Genomic DNA, 23284 nt, shown 5'->3' on the forward strand with positions numbered 1-23284 from the left:
AAGAGGTTTTCACTGTTTGGAAGCTTTGAGGAGTTGATTCAACTCCATTTGTTCTCTTTAATTACAAGAATGGCATTGGCAATGACTATCTCTCATCAGCTGTATTATTTAAATTAGTCCAAGTTTACAGAGAGCCTGTCTGTGCTTCACAGCAGTAAACAGGCTTGAATGCCTGGAAAGTTTAAGCAAACTAGATTACCATCAAAAATTGCAATACTTTCTTTCGTCTCATAAAGATTGTAAGAATATCTTCAATGCACTTTCCAAGAAAAGTGAAAGCAATGATGCTGATAAAAGGAACAATAATGTATGTTATAGTAATTATGTTTATCTATAGCAGTGGTTCCATTGCTCCCATAAAAAACAAAAAATATGACCTAGCATCATAATAACCATCTGATAGTTACAGCTCAAACACAAACCGGCGGCAATCATTTTTGAATGTATTTATTTATTTGAATATTGCTAAGTTGAAGCTATGTTAGCTCTTATATTAACACATTACATCTGCATTTAAATATAAATATAATCCTCATTGAAATTCTGGAGATAAAAAAAAGCAGGGCCGTGGCATAACATAGGTAATTTGGCATAGTATATTTATTTATTACAATGTTTTTCCATTATTTCCAAGGGGACATGGACTGACTCCAGTCCACTGGGGGCGCTGCTGGCGACACAACGCTTCATGTCTGCCACTTCTTCAGACAGCTAGCCTGCTAACTAATAACAACAGAAGATCCCGGACAACTAAGCGTTACAATTTAACCCAACATTAAGGTGAGTCCGTCGATAAATTAAAGATAAAGACGCAAAATCAGACCAAAAGACTTCAACTAACACGAGCCTGGCCGTCGTGTTGTGTACTGACACGCAGTTTTTGCGGCATTTCCCCCCGACCTTTTTGTTTGGCTCAGGTTAGCAGCCACAGGAGTGAAGCTAACTGGCCAGCTAGCTCGCTCCAGTTAGCTTGGCGTGCTATCGCTGGATTGTCTGGATTATGTGACTGGAGTATTGATACGTTTTCTGTGATATCAGAGCCTGATATCGACGTGTGATACTACCTCTGGTGGTGCTTTTGTCGTTTACACGTGAATTAAAGTCAAAAGTCGATAAAAAATAGTGAGACTGACGACCATCTGTATTGTTAGCAGGTTAACTACCTGCTACTGTCACCGCCTACAGCCACTGTGAAGTCTTGAGTTTGTTTCCCACCAACTATCTGTCACAATTAAAAAGTTAGAGGGTTAAACAAAAAGACAGACTTGTATGGCTACGTGTAATCTTTGCATTAAAGTGTAATGTTAATGAATAGTTATCAGGAAGAAGACAACGTACGTCCTCGGCCCTGATTTTATTCTCTCATTAGAGCAACTCTATGGATAATTAAATGTCAGTAAGTTTAGCCCATGTATGTTCATGTTGTTACCATCTGCTGTAGCAAGTAATGGTGAATCAAACGGCTCAGGAACCGGTTGTTTGACAGCTGTCATGTCTGATCGTCTGGACAGAGAAGGATGGGTCAGGAGTGACCTGAGGGAGTGAGTAGTAAATGAGTCAGATTCACTGGAACCAGACCAAACACCAGCTGGAACGTCATTTCTTATTGATAGGAGACGTCCAGGTTTTTGACCACACCACATAGCCTACTCACTCCAGATTAATCTAACACATGCCAAAACAATAGTTTAGCCAGAAATACTTTCATTAATGTGTCATATCATATTCAACATCATTTAATTTGATCATTCAGAGATATAGAGGTAGAGAGCATGAAGTGAGACCTTCTGACAGGAAATGCAGTATTTATAGTTGCCTTTCATTTAAGGTTCACTTGACTTCATCGTCTGCCTTTCTACATGTAACTCACTGAGTTCAGTTTTAGTGTGATGACGGCCCAAAGGAAAAAAATAGATATCTTTCAGCTTGTCATTTCTCACTTTAAGAAAACAAATGTAATTTGGAAGAAGATGATCTGTAATTCAGATGTAATCAGATTTTAATGCTGCAGTTTGATTTAATTTGTTTGATTTACAACTGACTGACAGACCTTTGCTCTGCCCCTTGTCTCATGTAGAGACAAAACGATAATGGATGTTTTCTTTGGTTCAGGTGTGGTTGCTGTGGTTTAACATCAGATTATCTTATTTTGAGAAGCCAAAGTAAAAACATATACACACCTTCATCATGACAATGAACGGTGATCCACTGTCTCAATTAGAATTAGCAGTGGTGACTATGGCTTTATGACTTCAATAAGTTTAAACGTTTTGTAGATGCTTGTCGGTCTCGTGAGAAACAAGGAAACGGAAAGTTAGGCACTTCTTGAGGTCAGATGTGAGTACATCAATCTGCACATTTGTTTTTCAGCACTGATAAGACTTTATCCTGTTATCTCTTACAATGGTATGAACAACATTAAGAAAAGTCTGATAATCGCATGTGAACATTCCTGTAGTTTGATCTTTGTAAGAGGGCTGAAAATTGATAAATAATTTCGATATCAAGATAATGACCAAAAAAAAATGCTTCCTCAGTATGTTGTTAATGTTCATAAAACTTGAGCTGAAGTCCATGTATTATTGATTTCTGCTAATTTCCAGTCAAATCTGGATTTCAAACATTTACCAAGAGGTCTTCACTATGTTTGGAAGCTTTGAGGAGTTGATTCAACTCCATTTGTTCTCTTTAATTACAAAAGAGTGCCATCGGCAAAGACTATCTCTTATCAGCTGTATTATTTTAATTAGTTTACAGAGAGCAGTAAACGGGCTTGAATGTTTGGAAAGTTTAGGCAAACTACTGTAGATTACCATCAAAAGTTGCAATACTTTCTTTCGTCTCATGAAGATTGTAAGAATGTTTACGTTGCACTTTCCAAGAAAAGTGAAAGCAATGATGCTGATAAAAGAAACAAAATCATATGTTATAGTAATTATGTTTATCTATAGCAGTGGTTTGACTGCTCCCATAAAAACCCTCTTGTAACTTTAGTGACTGGACCATGAGAGTTGTGCAGCGCTTACAGGTCAACGTCAACAAGAGTGTCTGCCCTTACAGGTCAACGTGTCAAGCGCTGGTGTTTGTAATGGTATGAACCAGGTGACGGGAGAGACATTAGATATGCATTGAGTTCCCTCCTCCCTGTCCAAGTGAGGAGGGCTTTAGTGAGGGAGTACAGGCAGGTGGTGAAGCCTGGCTGATAATGCCTTTTTTTTTTGTCCTGTCAAATCCCCTTCAGTGTAATTGTGGGTCTGCACAAAGTCAGGGATGAGAGTGAGGAAAGGGTTGATCGCTGTGGCAAAATCAATAGTTCATACCTCTCTGAGATTGAGTTTTTAGGAAAGGAAGAGCAGCATGACCAAGGGCAGAATATGAAATCGCTCCCACAGAGGCCCAACATGCGCTGTGCAATCGATCCCCGGTCCCTGTACCAATTATAGTTTTTAGGTTTGTCTGTAGCTTACTGCAGTCCTCAAAGACCAAAGCTTTGGAAATAGACATTGTGTTCACTGACACTTTGACAAGGGTTGCAATTTTTTCATCCCCCTTGGAAATTGCCATCTGAAATGCCTCCATACCTCCAGTCTTTAATTTAGAGCAGAGATCGATTTCTGCTTTTTTTTTGGTCGTAGGAGAGAAATATCAGGGAAAAAGGCACAGTGGTCATAAATGCCACCTTATCTACCAAATCTTCACAAATATTCAGACATTTGAATTGTGTCCTGAGAGATGTTCCTAATAGGTTTGCCCACGCTATGAACAAAATGTGCGATGGCACTGTTGCGGTGACGATAAACAAGCAGATATTTAAGCGTAACCGTAACCATACAGTTTGTGTGTCTTTCTGCTTTAATACCGTATCCCTCAGACACTGAATAGTCTATACCAACTGAATAAAAATATGAAAAAACAGATATATTGCGCATACTTTAGGTTAATTTAACCCTCTCCTGCCTCCACCTTCCATGCAGCTCTTCTTGCTATTAAATAAACACCAGTTCACCTGTGGAAGGTGAGGGGAGCTGGGGCTCATCTGATTGGCTGAGCGGTGTCGTGTGCATGCATGACCCCATGTAGCCAGGGCTGCCCTCTGATCGGCCAAATGTCAGCATGCTGCAGAGTGTGAAGGCTTGGCGCCTGTAAATGAAACTTGCTCATCACGTTTCAGTCAACCTTTTGCGATGTGTTTATCACATGTTCATATCGCTGTGACGATGAAAACCAGATTAATCGGTCGGCCCTCGTTCCTATGTTGTTAATTCTTTGCATTTCCTGCGTCTTGTTCTGTTGCTGCACGATCTTGCTCTGCAGAAAATTTAGTTCATGTGAGTCATATTAGTGCGAAATTCTCTGGGCTTCAGGAGTTTCAGTATCACATCCTAATATGTCAGTGTTGTAGAGTACTTCTGGGTTTTGATTGTAATCCTTCTAGTTTGCCAGATATTAGTCTTTGCTCAGGTGAATGGACACAGATAATCAATGTATGTATAGATTGTCTGGTTAAAGTTCAGCTGACAACCATTAGAATTCCTCATATCCTGAGCTTTACTGGTGTTAGTTTGTGTTTTGTTTTGGGAAATGTTGCATTCTAGTGTTGTGCAGAGAGAAGCTCATAAATTGTAGTTTTTATTTCCATGTGAACACCAAGTGCAGTTTAATACCTCGGCAAAAAACTCCTAGAGTAGGCCAGAAAACCAAAAACCAAACAGCAACTGGTGTATTTGTTTACAGGTCAGTCACGTTGTCTCTGTGCTGAGACGTAGGCGGCGTGCAGCTTGTCGTCAGCTGCAGAGCTTCATCTGACAGCTCGCTGTGGCTGCTGCTTCGCTGCTTCTTGTTAAAAATAAAACTGATCAGCTGCCAGAAAGAAAAAAAAAAGTCAGGAAATGGCCTTGTTTTTCTTTTGAAATGCATTTTTGTTGAATGGTTGCAGTCAACGCTGGGTTTGAAATGTGTAGCAGCAAAAATAGGAAGTGTTCAGTCTCACTAGCTCAGTACAGCTTTGACAGTGTGAAGAACTCACTGACAGCCACTCTGATAACAGTGTGATAAAATTGCCCTTGATGACACGCAGCCATCCACGTGTTCAGTTCACAACTCAGTTCATAGGTTGAGAAAGAGGAACCTGGAGTTGATGACTTGCTAGTTTGGTGCATGGTAGGTTTGTTCACAATTTATGCTTAAACCAGTAACAACAATAAAAAACATAGGCTACTGTTTATTTAACAGGTAAAATATCCTGTTACATCAGGATGACCTGAGGTGTCCAGCTGGAGACAGCTGACAACCTGTCTCCTACACAGAGGGCCGAGGTTTTAATTTCAGGTCTGTTAAATGTGATTGGAAGTTTTTGTTTTGTCTACTTGCCGGCTCTTTCTGTTAAAGGGATACGCCAACATTTTTTTTTCGTGTGTTGCCTCACTTCCGAGTCCATGACAAGCAGATAGACACCATCCTTTCGACTGTGCGTGCAGTAACAATGGAGATAGAGCCGTATCGCCCGTAATTAGCTTAGCACAAACACTGGAAGTGTATTGGTAGTGTTAGTCTGCCTCCTGAGCCGAAATCAGCAGTCAGAAGCTGATTTCATTTTAGCTCTAAACTCTGTAAATATATCACTTTATCCACATTTCAAACATGTTTAGGCGAGAAAGTAGCCGTTTAGATCAGCAGTGTGTCGTTAAAGCAGAACTATGCAGGATTTCGGCTGTAATTATTGTGGCTCAGAGACACTGTGATGGTTGAGTGACCTATTATGAGGTGAATGGGGTCTAGGCCAATGCGCCCACCCCCCCCCACTGGCTGAAAACCGCACTTGCAAGATCAGTCCTCCGTCTCGGTGTCCCAAATCTCATCAATGGATAGAACTATCGCGAGAAACTGCCTTACGGCAGTACGAGATAAGAACGCAGATGACGTCATGCATGTCATGAATCGTGATTGGTTTGAGTTCGGAAAGTCGGAGGAAACCATGGAAACATGAAATGTTTAGAAGTTCGGCTTGTGGCTAACACGGAGCTAATGCTAACACGGACACACACACACCATGGATCTTTTATAAGATAATGTAATACATCATGACACACACACGCCTTCGCGTTTTGGAACCTTTATTCATGTGTGTGTATGTCTGTGTCTTTGTGTCTTTGTCTGTGTGTGGCCGTATTAGCGTTAGCTCCGTATTAGCGTTAGCTCCGTGTTAGCATTAGCTCCGTGTTAGCAGGGCTTAGCAAACACCGCTCTCTACATTCAGCAGTAAACACAAGCACGTGTAGGGAGGGGGTGGAGGGGGTGGAGGAGGTGGTGGCGGCGAGTTTTTTTTTTTTTTTACGACAGTGACATGTGCCTCCCAGAACTGTGGGGGAGCCCCGAGAGGGAAAAAAAGAGAAACCAACGAAGGAGCGAGCTATTTCCGGTCGACCTGCATAGTTCTGCTTTAAGCTGTTTACAATTTTGTTTGGACGAATTCGGCGCTACTCAAGCTAGCCGTTGTGACCAACGCACTTCCGGTTACTTTCACAAAATAAAACACCCGTTGCCCTTTACATACAGAAAACCATGACGATAGAATTTGAGCTTTTACTTTGAAATAGGAAGCCAACCTACCCTCGATGTAGCTAGCTTGAACCAAAATAAACCGTCTTTGCTTGAACCCTCCGTTTTGACCGATCTGGTCCCGTTAGCGGCATTTGACCGCTCAAGATGCCTTACCGGAGAGTTTTGTCAGGTCTGAGACGAAGATCGAGTTGCTGAAGAGTTTCTCTGATGACTTTAGGTGGAGGCAGGCTAACACTACCTATACACTTCCAGCGTTTGAGCTAAGCTAATTACGGGCGATACACACTCTCCCTTGTTACTGCACGCACAGTCGAAAGGATGGTGTCTATCTGCTGGTCATGGACTCGGGAGTGAGGCAAGACCATGGGCAAGACACGTAAAAAAAAAAAAAAAATGTTGGCGTATACCTTTAATCAGAGGGGTTTTTAGTTACAGTGGCCAGGATTAGAGGAATCCATTTGTGTATTGATTTTTGTTAGTTTGTGTAATAGATTAGGAAGTCTGGCTACTTTTTGCCATTTATTTTAATATGTTGTAATATTTGTCTACAGAGAGAGGCTATGGCTGTTATGTGTTTGGTTTCAGACACACTTTTCCAGCCCATGTAGCTACTACAGTTTACTCCTGTTGTTTAACGAGCACCAGCTCTTGGAGATCGAAAAAGTAAAAATGAGCATGCCTGGTGTGAGGCTTTACGCATCAATGCGGCGTGCGTCTTCATCAGAGTCCTGTCCAAGAATCTGGATTTGATTTCTCTCTCATACCTCTGTTTGATTTTTTCTTTTGTCTCCATCGAACCTCTTTTTGTGGCAATTTATCTCTTCGAATGGACCCGTAAACGCTGGCCCCATCTTTCATTCTCCCCCCGTTTCTCCATTTGGCTTCTCTATCACTTTACTTTTCATTTTCTTTCCCCCGCACCACCTTCCTCTATCTTCATCGTCTCACTCCATCTTACCAGTCGCCACTGTTAAAGGATCACGAAGATTGGTTGGTTCTTCATTCATTGGATTCTGTAAAGACGGCGGTCTTGGTCTTGGAAGTGGGCAGAACCAAAGTGTCTGATATGGATTGTTTTGTGTGCGGGTTAGACTGAGTAATGAAATTGGAGCGGTGAATAACTTCATTGTGACAACAAGGTCGCGTTTGTGAGGCTGCATTTGAATAGATATCTGCACTTTAATCAGGGCATGTACATAGACTTAAAGTGGCAATGTTCTTGTATACTCTGTTGTTGTTTCTTCTTTAGAGGGATAGTTCACCCAAAATTAAAATTTCGCTCATTATCTACTCACCCTCATGTCAACTAAGAGCTGTGAGAATTTTCAGAGTCCTCTGTTCCTTCTCTGAGTTACAGGGGGGGGTCCGCACAGCAGTACTTGTCCATATAATGGTTGTCAATGGATATCAACTTTCTTCGTCCAAAAAGACACACCAAAAAACATCCAAATACCTCCATATTGCTCGTTTGTAATGTCCCTCTTGTATTGAAGCCCCGAATGAGAAATTGTTCCGAAAAAAATTAAATAAGTCTATATTTTAAGCTTGTTTGTAGCAGAAGCTCCCAGTGTCTTGGTTCACTGCTCTTCCTGTGTCAGTGCAAATCACCGGCGGAACAATTTCTCATGTCTTGGCTTCAATACAAGAGGGACATTACAGACGAGCAGTATGGAGGTATTTGGATGTTTTTTGGTGTGTCTTTTTGGACGAAGAAAGTTGGTATCCATTGACAACCATTATATGGACAAATACTGCTGCGCGGACCCCCCCGTAACTCAGAGAACGGACGGAGGACTTCTCACAGCTCTTAGTCGACATTAGGGGTGAGTAGATAATGAGTGAAATTTGAATTTTGGGTGAACTATCCCTTTAAGATCAGGTTACACAGTATCTCACTCAGTCTTTATCTTCACGCAAAGAACATCCTGTCTTATCCAAACGGTCCAGATCTGGGGACAGTGGAGGTGGTGGTACAGCAGGTTACCGGTGTTGATGACGCATCATAATCATTGTTATTCCAATGTGTGTAATAAACTTTATTGATTCGACAGGAAATTGTTGAAGTTGTGTTTTGATAAAAGAAAGGAGGGTAAAGTCAGACTTCTCAGCACTATTCACAGTTGAATTGTTCTGTATTTTATCTTAATTTCCTTTGCACATCGTCAAACCGCAGGTAGCATCACTGTATTATAGATGCTGGAGATGCAGTGTCACTCTACATGAACCATCTGTGCTGCTGTGCTTTGTTGGTTTTACGGCATTGGTCTAATGAGCAGGAAAAAATGACAACATCTTTATCGGTCCAAATCCACAGCAACAAAACAACATTACTTCACATTTTTAGAGCACTGCTAATCTCTTTCAGTTTCTGCTGTCACGCACACTCAGTTTTCAGTCTGTTCACATTTTCCTCTCAGCAGCATCGTTGTTGTTGTCAGTGTCTCAGATCCTCACTTAGCATAATCATCAGGAGCAGAAAACTCAGTTTCCAGCTGTCACAATTTGCTTATGGATAAAGACATTACAGGCTGTGGGTGTGACTGAAAGGCCGTAATGTGTGGCTGTGGCAGGATCGAAGGCTGGTGAAGGGAAGGAAAAGATATTAAAACGGTGGAAACATTTGACCCAGGTTAACGGCATCAGGCCTGAGAAGGAAAGTGAGGAGCAGCAGGGTGAGAAGTGGCGTGTTCAGCCTCTGACCTTGTAGAAAGATGATGAAGGTTTATGAGTCTGGCTTTGTGTCAAGATGCTTCCAGTGCAGGGTAATTCACTGTCAGAGGGGTAGAAATGTGGACATTACAGTACCTGTGTACTTTTGATCAAGCAGAGAGACTGACGAGCAGCAGCCGTCTAGATTTTGTACTTGACCATGTTGTGAACTCGTCTCCACTCATCGGCATTTTTCCACTGAATTGTGGATTTTTTTTCCCCATATGAGTCGGAGAAAAGAATTTTTGTTCATGCAGCTAATGTGGGGTTACTAATGTTTTTTTTTTACAGCAAACTATAAGCTCTGTTTTCATGGAGGGATGCTTTCATGCTCCACTATGCGGTCATTTGAAGTGTCTTCTTTAAGCTCCTTAATGCTTCTTGTAAATCAGTGCAGTTTATTGTTGCAGTCCTTGATCAGCTTGGTATAGAGTTGTGCTTTTCATGGTTTTGTTGTGGGTTGAAAATACTTAGTTCTTGCAATCCAGACTCTCATAAGGACCAAGAACAACAATTTGTTTGTTCGGTACTTGTATATTTCAGTAACTTGTTTTGAAGAAGAAAGAAAAGGGGGAGATATTTTTGTGATTTGCAATTATGAAATGAGTTTCTAGATCTGTAACCTAACCTTCAACTGACTGTTATGTTTGTGCCAATACATCCATGAAATGAAATGTATAATTGAATTTTTATGTGTGCATTTTCAAGTCTAATCTAGTTAATCCAAGGTTTTCTTCTAAAATGTTATATGCATGTCCCACTACATTGACAGATGTTGAAAACCAGTGCAGTTTATTGTTGCAGTCCTCAAAGGTATAATATAGGAATCCCCCCATCTCGTGGTGCGGTTGCATATCAGAACGTTTTCTTGATGTTGCATTCACGTGAAATGGGGCAGACGTCAGACAGACAACAGACGCTGCATGTGACAGAATAAACAAGTGGTCCCCCAGCACGAGGCAAAACAATACAGGCGTGACAATATGTTGTCATGGTGATGTGGTATTGTTTTACCGTCTTTTTCTGGTGGAGTAAAATGACATGCGGTTGGTTTGCCGACGGCCGTCTGCCTGACTGCACCTGAATGCAACACCAGTGCCTCCGTCCTTCCTCACACTACACAGTGGTGACAGTTTTAACAGGCCGAGCCGACAGCTCCGCTCAGTTTCTATGGTTACCTACGATCACGCCGCCACTCAACGTAAAAAATGGCGATGCAACATGGCCGCCTCGGTTCGGTGCGTCGCCCACTTATGTATCTGTAACGACTTGTAACAACTCATTCTAAGGTACGAGAAAGCTTTCATTTGTATGTGGGTGTGATTTTACTTCAGTGAAATACGTATTTATGAAAGACATATTTGATTTTTACTAATAAAAAGCCAAATAAGTTACATACTGGGGCTTTAATCAACTTGGTATAGAGTTGTGCTTTTTCATGGTTTTGTTGTACAACTGATATTGACGACGTCTCACTGCGTGAACGGCATCTCCCTTAATTGTCGTCTAAACAGAGACGGAGACAATGGAGTCAGTGTTTTGTTAAGGTCTGACTGGCTGGCCTCACATTGCTGTAGAAGAGTGTGTACGTTGCAGATCTGCATGGTCTTGGTGACTTGGAGGTAATTTGGATACCTTGGCTCATGGCAGCAGAGCCCTGTCCCCACACACACACACACACACACACACACACACAGTCCTGGGAGACAGCTTGTTTATTTACAGTTCATTTTTGAGACTTAATTGCAATTGCAGCGGCTATTGATCTTAGAACAGGCACGGGCCATCGATCTCCTGCTGTCCCCCAATGGGTCAGGGACAATTCATCTCGCCCCAACACAACAAACCTCTGCAGCATGCGGCGCGGCCACATGAATTAAAAGATACCGAGTCTTAACTGGATTAATGAAAGATGGAGTGGCCTGCGTTTTGCATCACAATGAGCTCTGCTGTGTTGAAGCATGACTTTCTGCATCGGCGTTACACAGACGTGTTTGAGACTAAACGTGATTTTCAAGGAAGTTCAAAGAGAAGAGATTTAAACCATTTTTCTGATCACTCCACTTTGTGTCTAGGGGGCGAACTGCTTCCATCTGGTGTGGACTGATGTAGATGGACGTCAGGACCGAACGCTGACGACTGGAAGTGAAAGATCCCCCCCCCTCACCCTGTTGCCCCCGACACCCACTGTCACGCTGGCAATGTCAAGAGTCCCAAGTCCCCCTCCCCCTGCGGAAATGTCCAGCGGGCCTGTGGCCGAGAGCTGGTGCTACACACAGGTAACTCACAGCTGTTTAACCTTGTTGTTGTCTCACCTTAAATTAAAGTGGTGTATGTGTGTGTGTGTGTGTGTGTGCTTTTGTTGACCTTTCTTTTTGTTTGCGTGCACTCGCCCCTCAGATCAAAGTGGTGAAGTTCTCGTACATGTGGACCATCAACAACTTCAGCTTCTGTCGTGAGGAAATGGGCGAGGTCATCAAGAGCTCCACCTTCTCTTCTGGGGCCAATGATAAGCTGAAATGGTGGGTGGGCCAGAGACAGAGAGCAGCGCTGTGCATCATTATCTCATCTCCAGTGTCTGTCGTCTTACCGTGCTGCACAGGATGTGGTTTGACACTTTGTGTGATTAGTGTTACATACCAGAATATTATTACTGTATAAAAGTATTTCTAAGTCCTCCACCAACTTAAGACTTAAAGGTGATTAAAATTTGTTAAACAATTATTTATATACTATTTTTTTTTAAATTCAGTAAAATTAATACTTTTATTCTGCACCCCTCTAGACATTCTGTGGATGCATTATTTGTGAAAAATGTATCCTTTTGATGAAAAAGTTGTAGCTATGACCTTTAAGTTTATCAAGAAAATAAACATTTATTAGAATTGCACATACACAAATAGCATAAATCAATAAAACTATCTCTCCCTGCACTGGCATCTAATGAAATCACCCTCAACCTTTGCTCCTTCTGCTCTCACCAGGTGTTTGCGAGTGAATCCTAAAGGTCTGGATGAGGAGAGCAAAGACTACCTGTCTCTCTACCTGCTGCTGGTCAGCTGTCCAAAGGCCGAGGTGCGCGCCAAGTTCAAGTTCTCCATCCTCAATGCCAAGGGAGAGGAGACCAAAGCCATGGGTGAGTCAGTTAGTTAGAAAACCTTTAAGTGGGAGTTCTGTAAAACCATGTTTATAATTTTCAACTAGGACTAACCTCTCTGTGTCCTCTGTGTCGTGGCTCTCTGCAGAAAGCCAGAGAGCATATCGCTTTGTCCAAGGGAAAGACTGGGGCTTTAAAAAGTTCATCCGGAGAGACTTCCTCCTAGATGAAGCGAACGGTCTCCTACCTGACGACAAGCTCACGCTCTTCTGTGAGGTAGCTGCCATTTTCCTCCTAACCCTAACCCCTTCTGGTTTTTACCATTTCTCATTTTAAAAAAAGCCGTTTTTTGAGACGCACTGAACATTGTAGAGTCTTGCATCACATTCAATTTCTCTTTCTCAGGTAAGTGTGGTGCAGGACTCAGTCAACATATCTGGGCAGAACACCATGAACATGGTGAAGGTGCCTGATTGCCGGCTAGCAGACGAGCTGGGGGGCCTGTGGGAGAACTCGCGCTTCACAGACTGTTCCCTGTGTGTGGCTGGACAGGAGTTTCAGGCCCACAAAGCCATTCTGGCAGGTACAGACACGAGTCAGACACACCCCTGTCTACTTACTTAGCTCTGTCTTTTTTGTTCTAAATGCTTTAAAGGGATAGTTCACCCAAAATTCAAATTTCACTGACTAAGACTAAGAGCTGTGAGAATTTTCAGAGTCCTCCGTGCCTTCTCTGAGTTACAGGGGGGGTCCGCGCAGCAGTATTTGTCCATATAAAGGTTGTGAATGGATACCACTTTTCTTCGTCCAAAAAGACACACCAAAAAACATCCAAATACCTCCATACTGCTCGTCTGTAATGTCCCTCTTGTATTGAAGCCCTGACATGAGAAATTGTTCCGCCGGATTTGCACTGACACAGGAAGAGCAGTGAACTGAGACACTGGGAGCTTCCGCTACAAACAAGCTTGAAATATAGACTTATTTAATTTTTTTCGGAACAATTTCTCATGTCGGGGCTTCAATACAAGAGGGACATTACAGACGAGCACTATGGAGATATTTGGATGTTTTTTGGTGTGTCTTTTTGGATGAAGAAAAGTGGTATCCATTCACAACCACAAATACTGCTACGCGGACCCCCCCCGTAACTCAGAGAAGGAACGGAGGACTCTGAAAATTCTCACAGCTTAGTCGACACAAGGGTGAGTAGATAATGAGTGAAATTTGAATTTTGGGTGAACTATCCCTTTAAATGCTTGTCTGTGTGTAGGTGTGAGCATTTTTAAATGTTATGTTCAATTTCAAAACAAAGTATTCACATACTGTGGGTTTATTTATTAAGTGTGTGTTGAAGGATAATGAGGGATAATTAATGAGTAACTGAGCGTAATTGTGATCTCATAGAGTAACTGAGAATTAAATGAGGATGAGTTATTGTAGGATCAAGCCACAGTCAGACTGACGTGATCCCACAGTGACTACATATTAACATTTTTCCTTTCTCCACATCCCTGCCTTCAGCACGCTCCCCTGTATTCAGCGCCATGTTTGAGCACGAGATGGAGGAGAGCAAAAAGGTGAGCCCAAGGTCCAAAAGCTTTTTTATTTTCAGAAAAAAAAAAAGATTTTGTTCCTGTGGCTCAGCAGCTCAGATTTTCACTGCTGTGTTGAGGGGTTAACGTGAGTGAAGGATTGTGCGCTGTCAGACGGCTGCAGCACAGAGCTGTTTGGTTAAACTGAATGATAGCGCACCTGAAATGAAATTGTCCTGCCGTACTTGAGGGTCAGGATTCATCCTTCACTGACAAAGCTGCAGAGGCAGAGAATTGCTTTTTCCCCCATTTTGTGCACAGGTGATGTTAAGAAATGAAATTGCAGGAGAAGATGCCCATATCTTTTTTTTGTGTGCGTTTTTTTAAACAAGGCCAACATTTACATGTGTATCCATAATATTTCAGGTGTTTTCTCTGAAAAGCCATGGGTGTAATAGAAAATTGTAACACATTGTAAACTATTGTTCCTAATAAATGACTTTGAAATGTTTTGAGAAATATGAATTAATAAGAAAATTCTGTCAAACTGGACTGCACATGATTTTATTGTTACTCAATGCGCACACAGTTGATCTCCACCGAGTGTGAACACACACCTCGATTATGTATTTATTTTACAAGTCCTAAACCAGAAACATTCATCACAGTTTCAGCAGTAAAGCTCGGTCATGTTTCGTCAGGTAATAGTGTTATAGTTACAAATACCCCAAAGGAAAAGTAGCTGCCTAACCAGATGAATGAAAACTAAATAATAATAATAGCTTATCATACTTAAATAAACAGCATGAATTGACTTGAAAAGCTGTGCAGTGATTCACAGCCCCATAAATAATGAGATGTAATTTGCTCCATGCAGTGAAACTTTGTGAAATCTCTAGATGACACACACTTATAGTCTCATTTCTAAATATCAGATCTACAGCTATAAAAAAGACCATGTATCGAAAAAAAAAAAAGAAAGTACACAGTGCAGTTCAAATGAAATGTTTTAATGTAACCATGTTATTCCTTGTGTGTGCTGGCAGAACCGCGTGGAGATCAACGATGTGGAGCCTGAGGTCTTCAAAGAGATGATGTGCTTCATTTACACAGACAAGGCTCCCAACCTGGACAAGATGGCTGACGACTTGCTGGCAGCAGCTGACAAGGTAACAGAACTGTATAATAATACTACAGCAGGGTATCTGGGTGTACTACAGACAGCTCGGGGAGCACTGCAATCATTTGAATCTTTGCGTTTTCATCACAGTCCACAGAGAGCTGGACGGAAAAAAACATTTCAAAGTAGTTGCAGTTAATTTAGACGTTTGTTTAGCCCGGTGACTGGGGGCAGAGAGACTTTCTGCATTTCAGATTTCCTCCCAAGTGTCCTTTTATCCATGGAGTCCAAGGTTGTCCATTGTGGCTTTAACGATGTGGCCCGGCCACTGTCTGAATTTGAATTAGTTTTTTCAGGCATGTTGTGTCACACTGAGGGCACCATACTTTACTACACATGTTTTAATAATAATAATAATAATAATAATAATACATTTTATTTGTAATGCGCTTTTACAAGTGCTCAAAGACGCTTACATAAAAATATCAACACAATTAAAATACAGAAACAATGTAGAGTAACAACACATAAGATACACAAACAAGTCTTATATGTTAAGTGTGTATGTGTATGAGAGTGGACCACTTTTTCGAGTCCATAATAAAGATTATTATTAAAGCAGAAGTGAGTGATCCGGTCGTTTTCGCTAATGCTGCGTTCCAGGCAGACTTTTGAAATCATAAATTACAGCTTCAAGTCACAACTTACGACTTTGTAGCGTTCCAGGCAACCCACTCGTGTTTTTCCGACCTGTTTTACCGGTGAAAGTCACTATAACGGCCACTCGTAACTTCCGACCCGTGAAATCGTACCACCTACGTCTTTTTGTACAGTCTATGTACCAGATCGAACTGGTACGACTTCACAGGTCGGAAAAAAACGAGTTTCCTTGAACGCACCATAACAGTCCTCGTCCCTACGTCGCCACATTCACGGCGTCCCTTGGCTGCACACACAGCTCTGCATGCCGTTCTCTCTCCTCATTGGATAAAAACTGTAGGATACGATAAATGTTTTCTCCTCGACTCAGAGCAGAGCAGAGGGACTGACAGACCCGTGATTCAGACCAAACACTCTATGTAAGTGATTGATGTTGGAAGATATAACTATTTAAGACTTATATTAACACAAATATATCACTTACTTCTGCTTTAATGTAGAGGGTTCAAATAGAGAACATGTAATATTGCAGTTGAGTGCATTGAATGTGATGAGAGTTGCATATTATTTTGTTAGCAGCTAGGGTTGTAAAATTCCGGGAATTTTCAAAGTTGGAAACTTTCCATGAGAATTAACAGGAATATATGGAAATAAATCAGAAATTTACAAAATTGAAGGTTGGCCCTTAACAGGGAACTTAAATATAGTTGTGAAAAATATATTGTAGCATACTAAAACAACCAGATTTAATGCAAGTTGAATATCTATGGAAAGCGAAGTGTTTTCACTACATTTCCCATGAGCCTCCGCGCGCACGGTGAACGGACAAAAGCGAAAACACTTGGCAAGAATGTTTTCATTGATCAAGAATGAAAGTCGGAGGTTCGCAGATGATCAGATACCATTGTAGTAATATGTATATATGTGTATATATAGAGAGAGTAATATTTTAGTCAACATTCATGTTTTTTTTGTTCAGTAAAAGAATTGATTGTTCATACAAGAATTAAAACTTGATAAAGTTCTACTCACAAATAAATCTGTTGAAATGTCATGTTTTTTTTAATTGTATTATTTTGCATGGATGTCTGCTTATGACTTGTTTAAATTACCCCCAATTTCCAGTTAATTCCCATAAATGTCCAATAATTCCTATAAATTCCCATAATTCCCATGGAAAGTTTCCAATTTGGAATATTTCCAATATTCCCCAGCTAACTTCCCATGGAAAGTTTCTGGAAATTTACCGGAAATTTACTGGAAATGTTCTGCCCCTTTGCAACCCTATTAGCAGCACACCACACTGGTAATAAGACGGATGGCGCAAGAGCACAGTCTCCACCAAACCTCAGCTCAGTGAGCCGTGGGGATTTCTCACTGATCCCACCGACTTCACATGTTTCACTCCGACGTCGAGCTCTGACATATTTATTTTAACAGTGTTGTATTTCTATCTTAAGAGGTGGATACAGTTGATTTGAATCTTTATTAAAGGTGTGACTGGACAGACGGGAGGGTCTGACTGACGCTTCGCTGTCACTCTGAACTCATAGATTATATTTGTAGATATCACCTGGACTGTCAAAGCAAATACCACATGAATACCAATGACGAAGAGAGGAATGTTAATGTTCCCCGCTCTCTTTCAGTACGCTCTGGAGAGACTGAAGGTCATGTGCGAGGACGCTCTGTGCACCAGTCTGTCTGTGGAAAACGCCGCCGAGATCCTCATCCTGGCCGACCTGCACAGCGCCGACCAGCTGAAAACGCAGGCGGTCGACTTCATCAACTAGTGAGTCCACACGTATAATTGGGTTTTTCACTACATTTGTACAAACTCACAGCTCCACCGAGTCCGCTGCTCATTTTGTCCCTCCGTCAGTTTGTTACATCTCTTTTCTTCTTTTCCATCTCGGCATCGTCACCCTCACTCCTCATATCTCGGTGTGTCACCCTCGATAATTTTATTTCACATGTCCGCTCCTCAAGCAGTGTGTCGGATATTATTAAACCCTGTTGAGTCTTTCTGAGGGATCAGGGCAGCCTGACTCCTCACTAAATCTGCTCTCGTCTCCTCTGTTGACTCAGATGAATGTGTGATAACACATAACTCTGAGCATGTATCTATATAGGTGTTCAACTCACACATATTTCTTCAGTTTCTCTCCCCCAACTACACATGATTCATTATCTCATTATTTACAGACCTGCAACAGTTAGTATAGTTATATTAGTGGGTCGACAGAAAAATACTCAACCAGGATTAATTGTCACGGTCATTTTTCCTTCAAATTTGAGAAACGTTGTTTGGTTCTTTCTTCATAACGTCTTGTGTGGTTTTCTTGTTTTCTGAAAACCACACAAGACGTTTAATGAGATGTTTAATGGCAACAATTAATAAAGGGGGGGAAACACTTTGCACTACATATTTTTAAATTCCTGTCTTTAATCTTTGTTTCTGTTTTTAATATTGGAGTTTACCTCAGTGGGAATTGGAAATGTATTAAAACAAGACAATATGAAAACTTGTGACATCTGCAGCTATCTGTCACAAACAGACTACGAGCTTTGTTGTAAATCTCCCATGATCTAATGAATTTGGACCGTCAGTTCAGACAAAACAAAAGATGAGATCAAATCATGGTGGGCTCATCTTTCTGAGCTCGGCATCATCTGTAGCCGTGGTGATATTTGGCAGCTCGACACATGATTCACTCCACTGTCTGTTTCTGCAATAAAGACGTTGCAAGACTCTTTTTGTCACTTGACAACAATGTATTTCCCCCACGGCAGCAAAACATGCTACATAGGCCGTAAAGAACTCCTGTTGGTTAAAGGGATACGCCAACATTTTTTTGTGTGTCTTGCCTCACTCCCGAGTCCATGACCAGCAGATAGACACCATCCTTTCGACTGTGCGTGCAGTAACAAGGGAGATAGAGCCGTATCACCCGTAATTAGCTTAGCTCAAACACTGGAAGTGTATAGGTAGTGTTAGCCTGCCTCCTACCCCAGCTGAAATGATGATTTCATTTTAGCTCTAAACTCTGTAAATATATCACTTTATCGACATTTCAAACATTTTTAGGTGAGAAAGTAGCCATTTAGATCAGCAGTGTGTCGTTAATTTGTCTAAATATCAGCTGTTTACAATTTTGTTCAGACGAATTTGGCGCTACTCAAGCTAGCCGTTGTGACCAACGCACTTCCGGTTACTTTCACAAAATAAAACACTGGTTGCTCTTAACATACAGAAAACCATGACGATAGAATTTGTGCTTTTACTTTGAAATAGGAAGCTAACCTACCCTCGATGTAGCTAGCTTGAACCAAAATAAACCGTCTTTGCTTGAACCCTCCGTTTTGACCGATCTCGTCCCGTTACCGGCATTTGACCGCTCAAGATGCCTTACCAGAGAGTTTTGTCAGCTCTGAGACGAAGATCGGCCCGCCGGTTTCCGTTTAGAGTTGCTGAAGAGTTTCTCTGATGAGGCTAACACTACCTATACACTTCCAGTGTTTGAGCTAAGCTAATTACGGGCGATACGACTCTATCTCCCTTGTTACTGCACGCACAGCTGAAAGGATGGTGTCTATCTGCTTGTCATGGACTCGGGAGTGAGGCAAGACATGGGGGGAAAAAAATGTTGGCATATCCCTTTAAACTGCTCTAAAAACATCTGATTGACTCACTCTGAAAGACTCAGTTCGATCAGTAATTGGATTTTATGAGACTCCAGAGTTAAATCTACAAAAACCCATAATGCAGCACACTGATCCTGTAAATATGTAATTGTCCTCAAATGCAATTCATCACTTCTTTTTACAAATGTAATTTCAAGAAATGATACAAAGAATTATAACTAACATTTGTTTTTGTTTCTCTTCTCTTCTCTCTCTCCATCCTCTAGTCACGCAGCAGAGGTGATGGAGACGGCGGGGTGGAAGTCCATGGTGGGGTCTCACCCTCACCTGGTGGCTGAAGCGTACCGCTCCCTGGCTTCAGCTCAGTGCCCTTTCCTCGGACCCCCACGCAAACGCCTCAAACAATCTTAACAGCCTCAAACCAAGGCGCCAACACACTCATACACACACATATGCATACAAACAAAAAAACACACCGACCCCCTCTCCCCCCCTCTCAGACACAGGGACAACCTTTCCCCTCGCCGTTACCTTCTACACTACCTACAGCCTCCCTCCAGTCCCCCCTTCTGCCCTATCCAAACCTGCTGTATTTAGTCTTTTCTAAAGATGGAGGGAAGAAGGAGGAGGAGGAGGAGGACAATGAGGAGATGGAGGAGAGAGGGACGGGTGGGCTCGTGAAGTGGATGTTTGTCGTTTACAGAAGAACCACAACAACCCTCCTTTTTTCTTCTGGGCTCTGGCATAGTGAGATCTGACATTGTGCTCTTTTTCCGTGTGTGAAAAACTCAATCCTTCGACATCCTGCTTGTTCCTACTATGGAATCCGTTCAGAAGGAAGAACTGGACACGAGATCCAAATGAGAGCCAAGCATTCAGAAATTTCGGAGGCTTAAAGGAAAAGTGCAGATAAATATAGTCTTAAACTGTCTATTTTATCATAAGGCTTCTTTTTGCTCTGTTCTTGGTGTTGGGGTGGAGCGGTCGGAGAAGCCCCCACTCTTAAAGGACACAAGGGCCTGTGAGGGGACTGAGGAAGAAAAAGTGGGCCTGTTAGTTACAAACTAGAAGCCCGCTAAGAAAGACAACCAAGGGCTAGTCAAACAAAGCGGATATGGGACAAAATCATTAAAATAATTTTCCCAAAGAAAGTTGGGAAAAGATTGCACTAAAGTCACAGGTCACTCCTTTGCAACCCTTACCAGCAGAAGTAGAAATACTGTAGGCAAGCACACGTTGAAGCAAGCTTCATGGACTAAAGACCCAGCTGGACCACCAACAAGAAGTTCCCTTTAACAAAATTTATCAGCAAGTGACAGAAACAACACGTACATGTACTCCCTTCTCGAACTCTTCAAGCTTCATCTAAAAGTCCGTTCTCATTTTTTAAATAGGTGGAGAAAAAAACATATAGAGAGGATACAGAAAATAGCAACGCACAACTGGATGTCATTCTTGGGAAATAGTATTTTGTGTGTGGATCTGTCTTTGTAGCCCTTGAGAGAGAATCCAAGGTGTCACCAGATAAAACCAACCAGGAGACGACAAACGGAGGACAATTTTTTTTTTCAAGAAATGGTTACAAAATGACATTAAGATTCAATCAGGCATGTTAATGTTCTTTTATGACGGATTTCCTATTTGTTTTGTTTTTTTTCCTCAGAACTGTCATTTCTATTTTTTTCATAGGAATTTGTACAGACACTAGTGTTTTTGAAGCTGTGTAAAACAACAAAAAGCATTTTCAACCGTGAAATTGAAAAAAAAAAAAAAAGAAGTGGAGAGATGTTTTCTTTGCAGGCATGAAGACTGAGGGGAAATGGAATTGAAATGAACACGTTTTAATGTTCAGAACAGATAGAATGTGAAGAAAATGCACATCAAGGCAAACCACATTAAATACATTTGAAGTCATCATTTGAACCTGGTGGAAAATGGTAATTGATGGAATGAACCATTGTTGTTTCTTTCCTGTAGATATTGCTGGTTATGAGAAGTGACACTTAGTTGTTGCCATTTTTTGTTCCCAAAAGAATAAACCACAACTATTTTGTATTGAATGCAATGCAAACTTTGTCGGGGTATTTTTGTATGTTATTATGTGATTGCATTTCATTTTTTATTTTCAGCTTCATTTGGAATTGATTCCAGGATTTCTTCAACGTCTATGCCGCATAGTGTTTTCTTTTTTGTGCAAGACAGAGAGACTTGTGTGTGTCATTGTGTAGCATTCAAATAATTATGAAGAAATCTGGGGTCATATCAGCCTCAGTAATTCATCTTTACATACTGAGGATGACTGAACTGTAAGTTAATATTTATCATCACGTGTGTTTTCACATGTTATCACCTGCTTTCCTACAGCGCCAGAGGACAGTGTCTGGTCCGAGCCCTGTTCTGTGTTTTGCAAGTATTAGCATATAATGAGGTCACAGAGGAAATCTGCAATTTCTCTAAGATAATTAACCAGCAATGTTTGAAAAACCCAGAAGGTCGTCTGAAAACGCTTACTTTTGTTCTGATGGGTTTTTCAGAATCCTCGAGGAGTCTTGCCAAGTTTCCCAAGCAGAGCCTGTGTTTCCCCCGGAGGTAAGTGTTTTCAGCCCCCCTTTTTGAATTAATTATGTCTTGGAGAAACCTATGTTCACCTCAACAAAAGCTGCCTCCAGTGTCCTTGTGTTAACATTGAAGAGGTTCTCCTGCTTCCTCCTTGTGCTTTATAAACAGGAGCTGTGTATTAAATAGGACACTAGGCTTCATTAGAGTTTGATTCTTGAGATTCTTACTTGGTTTTGGTAAAAACGGTTAAGCGAATGATAAAAACATTTTTTCAACATGTGAAAACAGGTCTGAAGACAAAAGACGTCCAGCAGTGAAAAGCAATGAATCACATTTTATGTGAAAAGTACAAATCTGAGGTACCTCACTATTTTCCTGTAGGAAGTACTTTTTGTTGCACTACATTTATGTAAAATCTTTATTTATTAGGGACTGTGTCATAGCGATGATGATCAGCTTATAAAATACGACACTACTATGGATACAACCACATCAGAATATGAAGTAGTTCAACTTAAAGCAGAAGTAAGCAGAATGTTTGTGTTAATATAAGTCTTACATAGTTCTATCTTCCGACAGCAATCACTTCTATAGAGTGTTTGGTCTGAAACACGGGTCTGTCAGTCACTCTGCTCTGCTGTAAGCCGAGGAGAAAACTTTCCTTGTATCCTACAACCTTTATCCAATGAGGAGAGAGAACGGCATAAAGGGGCGGTCCTCTCTGTGGCCCTCATTTATTAAACTTGCGTACACCAAAAAATGGGTGTACACCAAATTCACCGCAAGGATCGGCATTTATTAATCTGAGCGTGAGCGTACGGTACGCACAAATCTCACGCCAGCTCTGACCAGGTGTACGCACATTTGGAACCAGCGTAGAACATGCAGGAAGGAGTGCTGCTGTGTCAGAACGATTATTAAACCATAGTCTAATAACGCAGCGATGTGGACCACATGTTGTTGTTGTTTATATTGATAAAAAGATAAAAAAAAAAAAAAAAAAAAAGTAGCCAAAACAAAAGAAAAGAAACGATAAAACCAAGTCTGTGTTGAAAATATAACTCGACTTTTATTTTGGGCAATTGAGATGAATTAAAAACCACGATGTGACAGATGCTCGTTAATCAGCTGTGTGAACAGAAACAGTCAATGACAGACAGACCTGTTATTGTAGATCACACACACAAACTTCCAACATCTCCTGCACCAGAGCATGACCGGACGGCTCCTCAGTCTCTCTCTCTGCCGGACACCGGAGCGGTGGGGGGGGGGGGGGGGGGCTGATCTCGGCGGAGTGTTTTTCTTTTCTTCTTTTTTTCCCCGTCACCGGGACCTGTCAGCGGGAGATCTTGCCGGTGTTTCACATCCCTCCATCAGCCGAACCATGCCAGCGTGCTG

General features: G+C 41.5%; 1 protein-coding gene across 1 annotated transcript; it reads left to right on the forward strand.

The window, feature by feature from the left end:
• Positions 1-720: 720 nt before the first annotated feature.
• Positions 721-21362, forward strand: LOC311002721 (speckle-type POZ protein). The gene is made up of 10 exons (XM_083994174.1): positions 721-780; positions 11346-11549; positions 11671-11792; positions 12255-12406; positions 12516-12643; positions 12773-12950; positions 13892-13947; positions 14949-15071; positions 17332-17474; positions 19594-21362. Exons 2-10 carry the CDS (start codon positions 11472-11474, stop codon positions 19736-19738), a joined length of 1125 nt encoding a protein of 374 aa, XP_083850300.1. The 5' UTR covers positions 721-780; positions 11346-11471; the 3' UTR covers positions 19739-21362.
• The last annotated feature ends 1922 nt before the right edge of the window (positions 21363-23284 follow it).

Source organism: Trachurus trachurus (assembly GCF_905171665.1).
Source record: "Trachurus trachurus genome assembly, chromosome: 19".
NCBI classification, from domain to species: Eukaryota; Metazoa; Chordata; class Actinopteri; order Carangiformes; family Carangidae; genus Trachurus; species Trachurus trachurus.

What these genes read in the sequence shown, in the direction of transcription:
- LOC311002721 (XM_083994174.1), top strand. Translation starts at nt 11,472, where the DNA reads ATGTCAAGAGTCCCAAGTCCCCCTCCCCCTGCGGAAATGTCCAGCGGG. An exon ending in CCACAAAGCCATTCTGGCAG is followed by an intron (nt 12,951 to 13,891) that starts GTACAGACACGA and finishes CCCTGCCTTCAG; the next exon opens with CACGCTCCCCTGTATTCAGC. An exon ending in AGATGGAGGAGAGCAAAAAG is followed by an intron (nt 13,948 to 14,948) that starts GTGAGCCCAAGG and finishes GTGTGCTGGCAG; the next exon opens with AACCGCGTGGAGATCAACGA.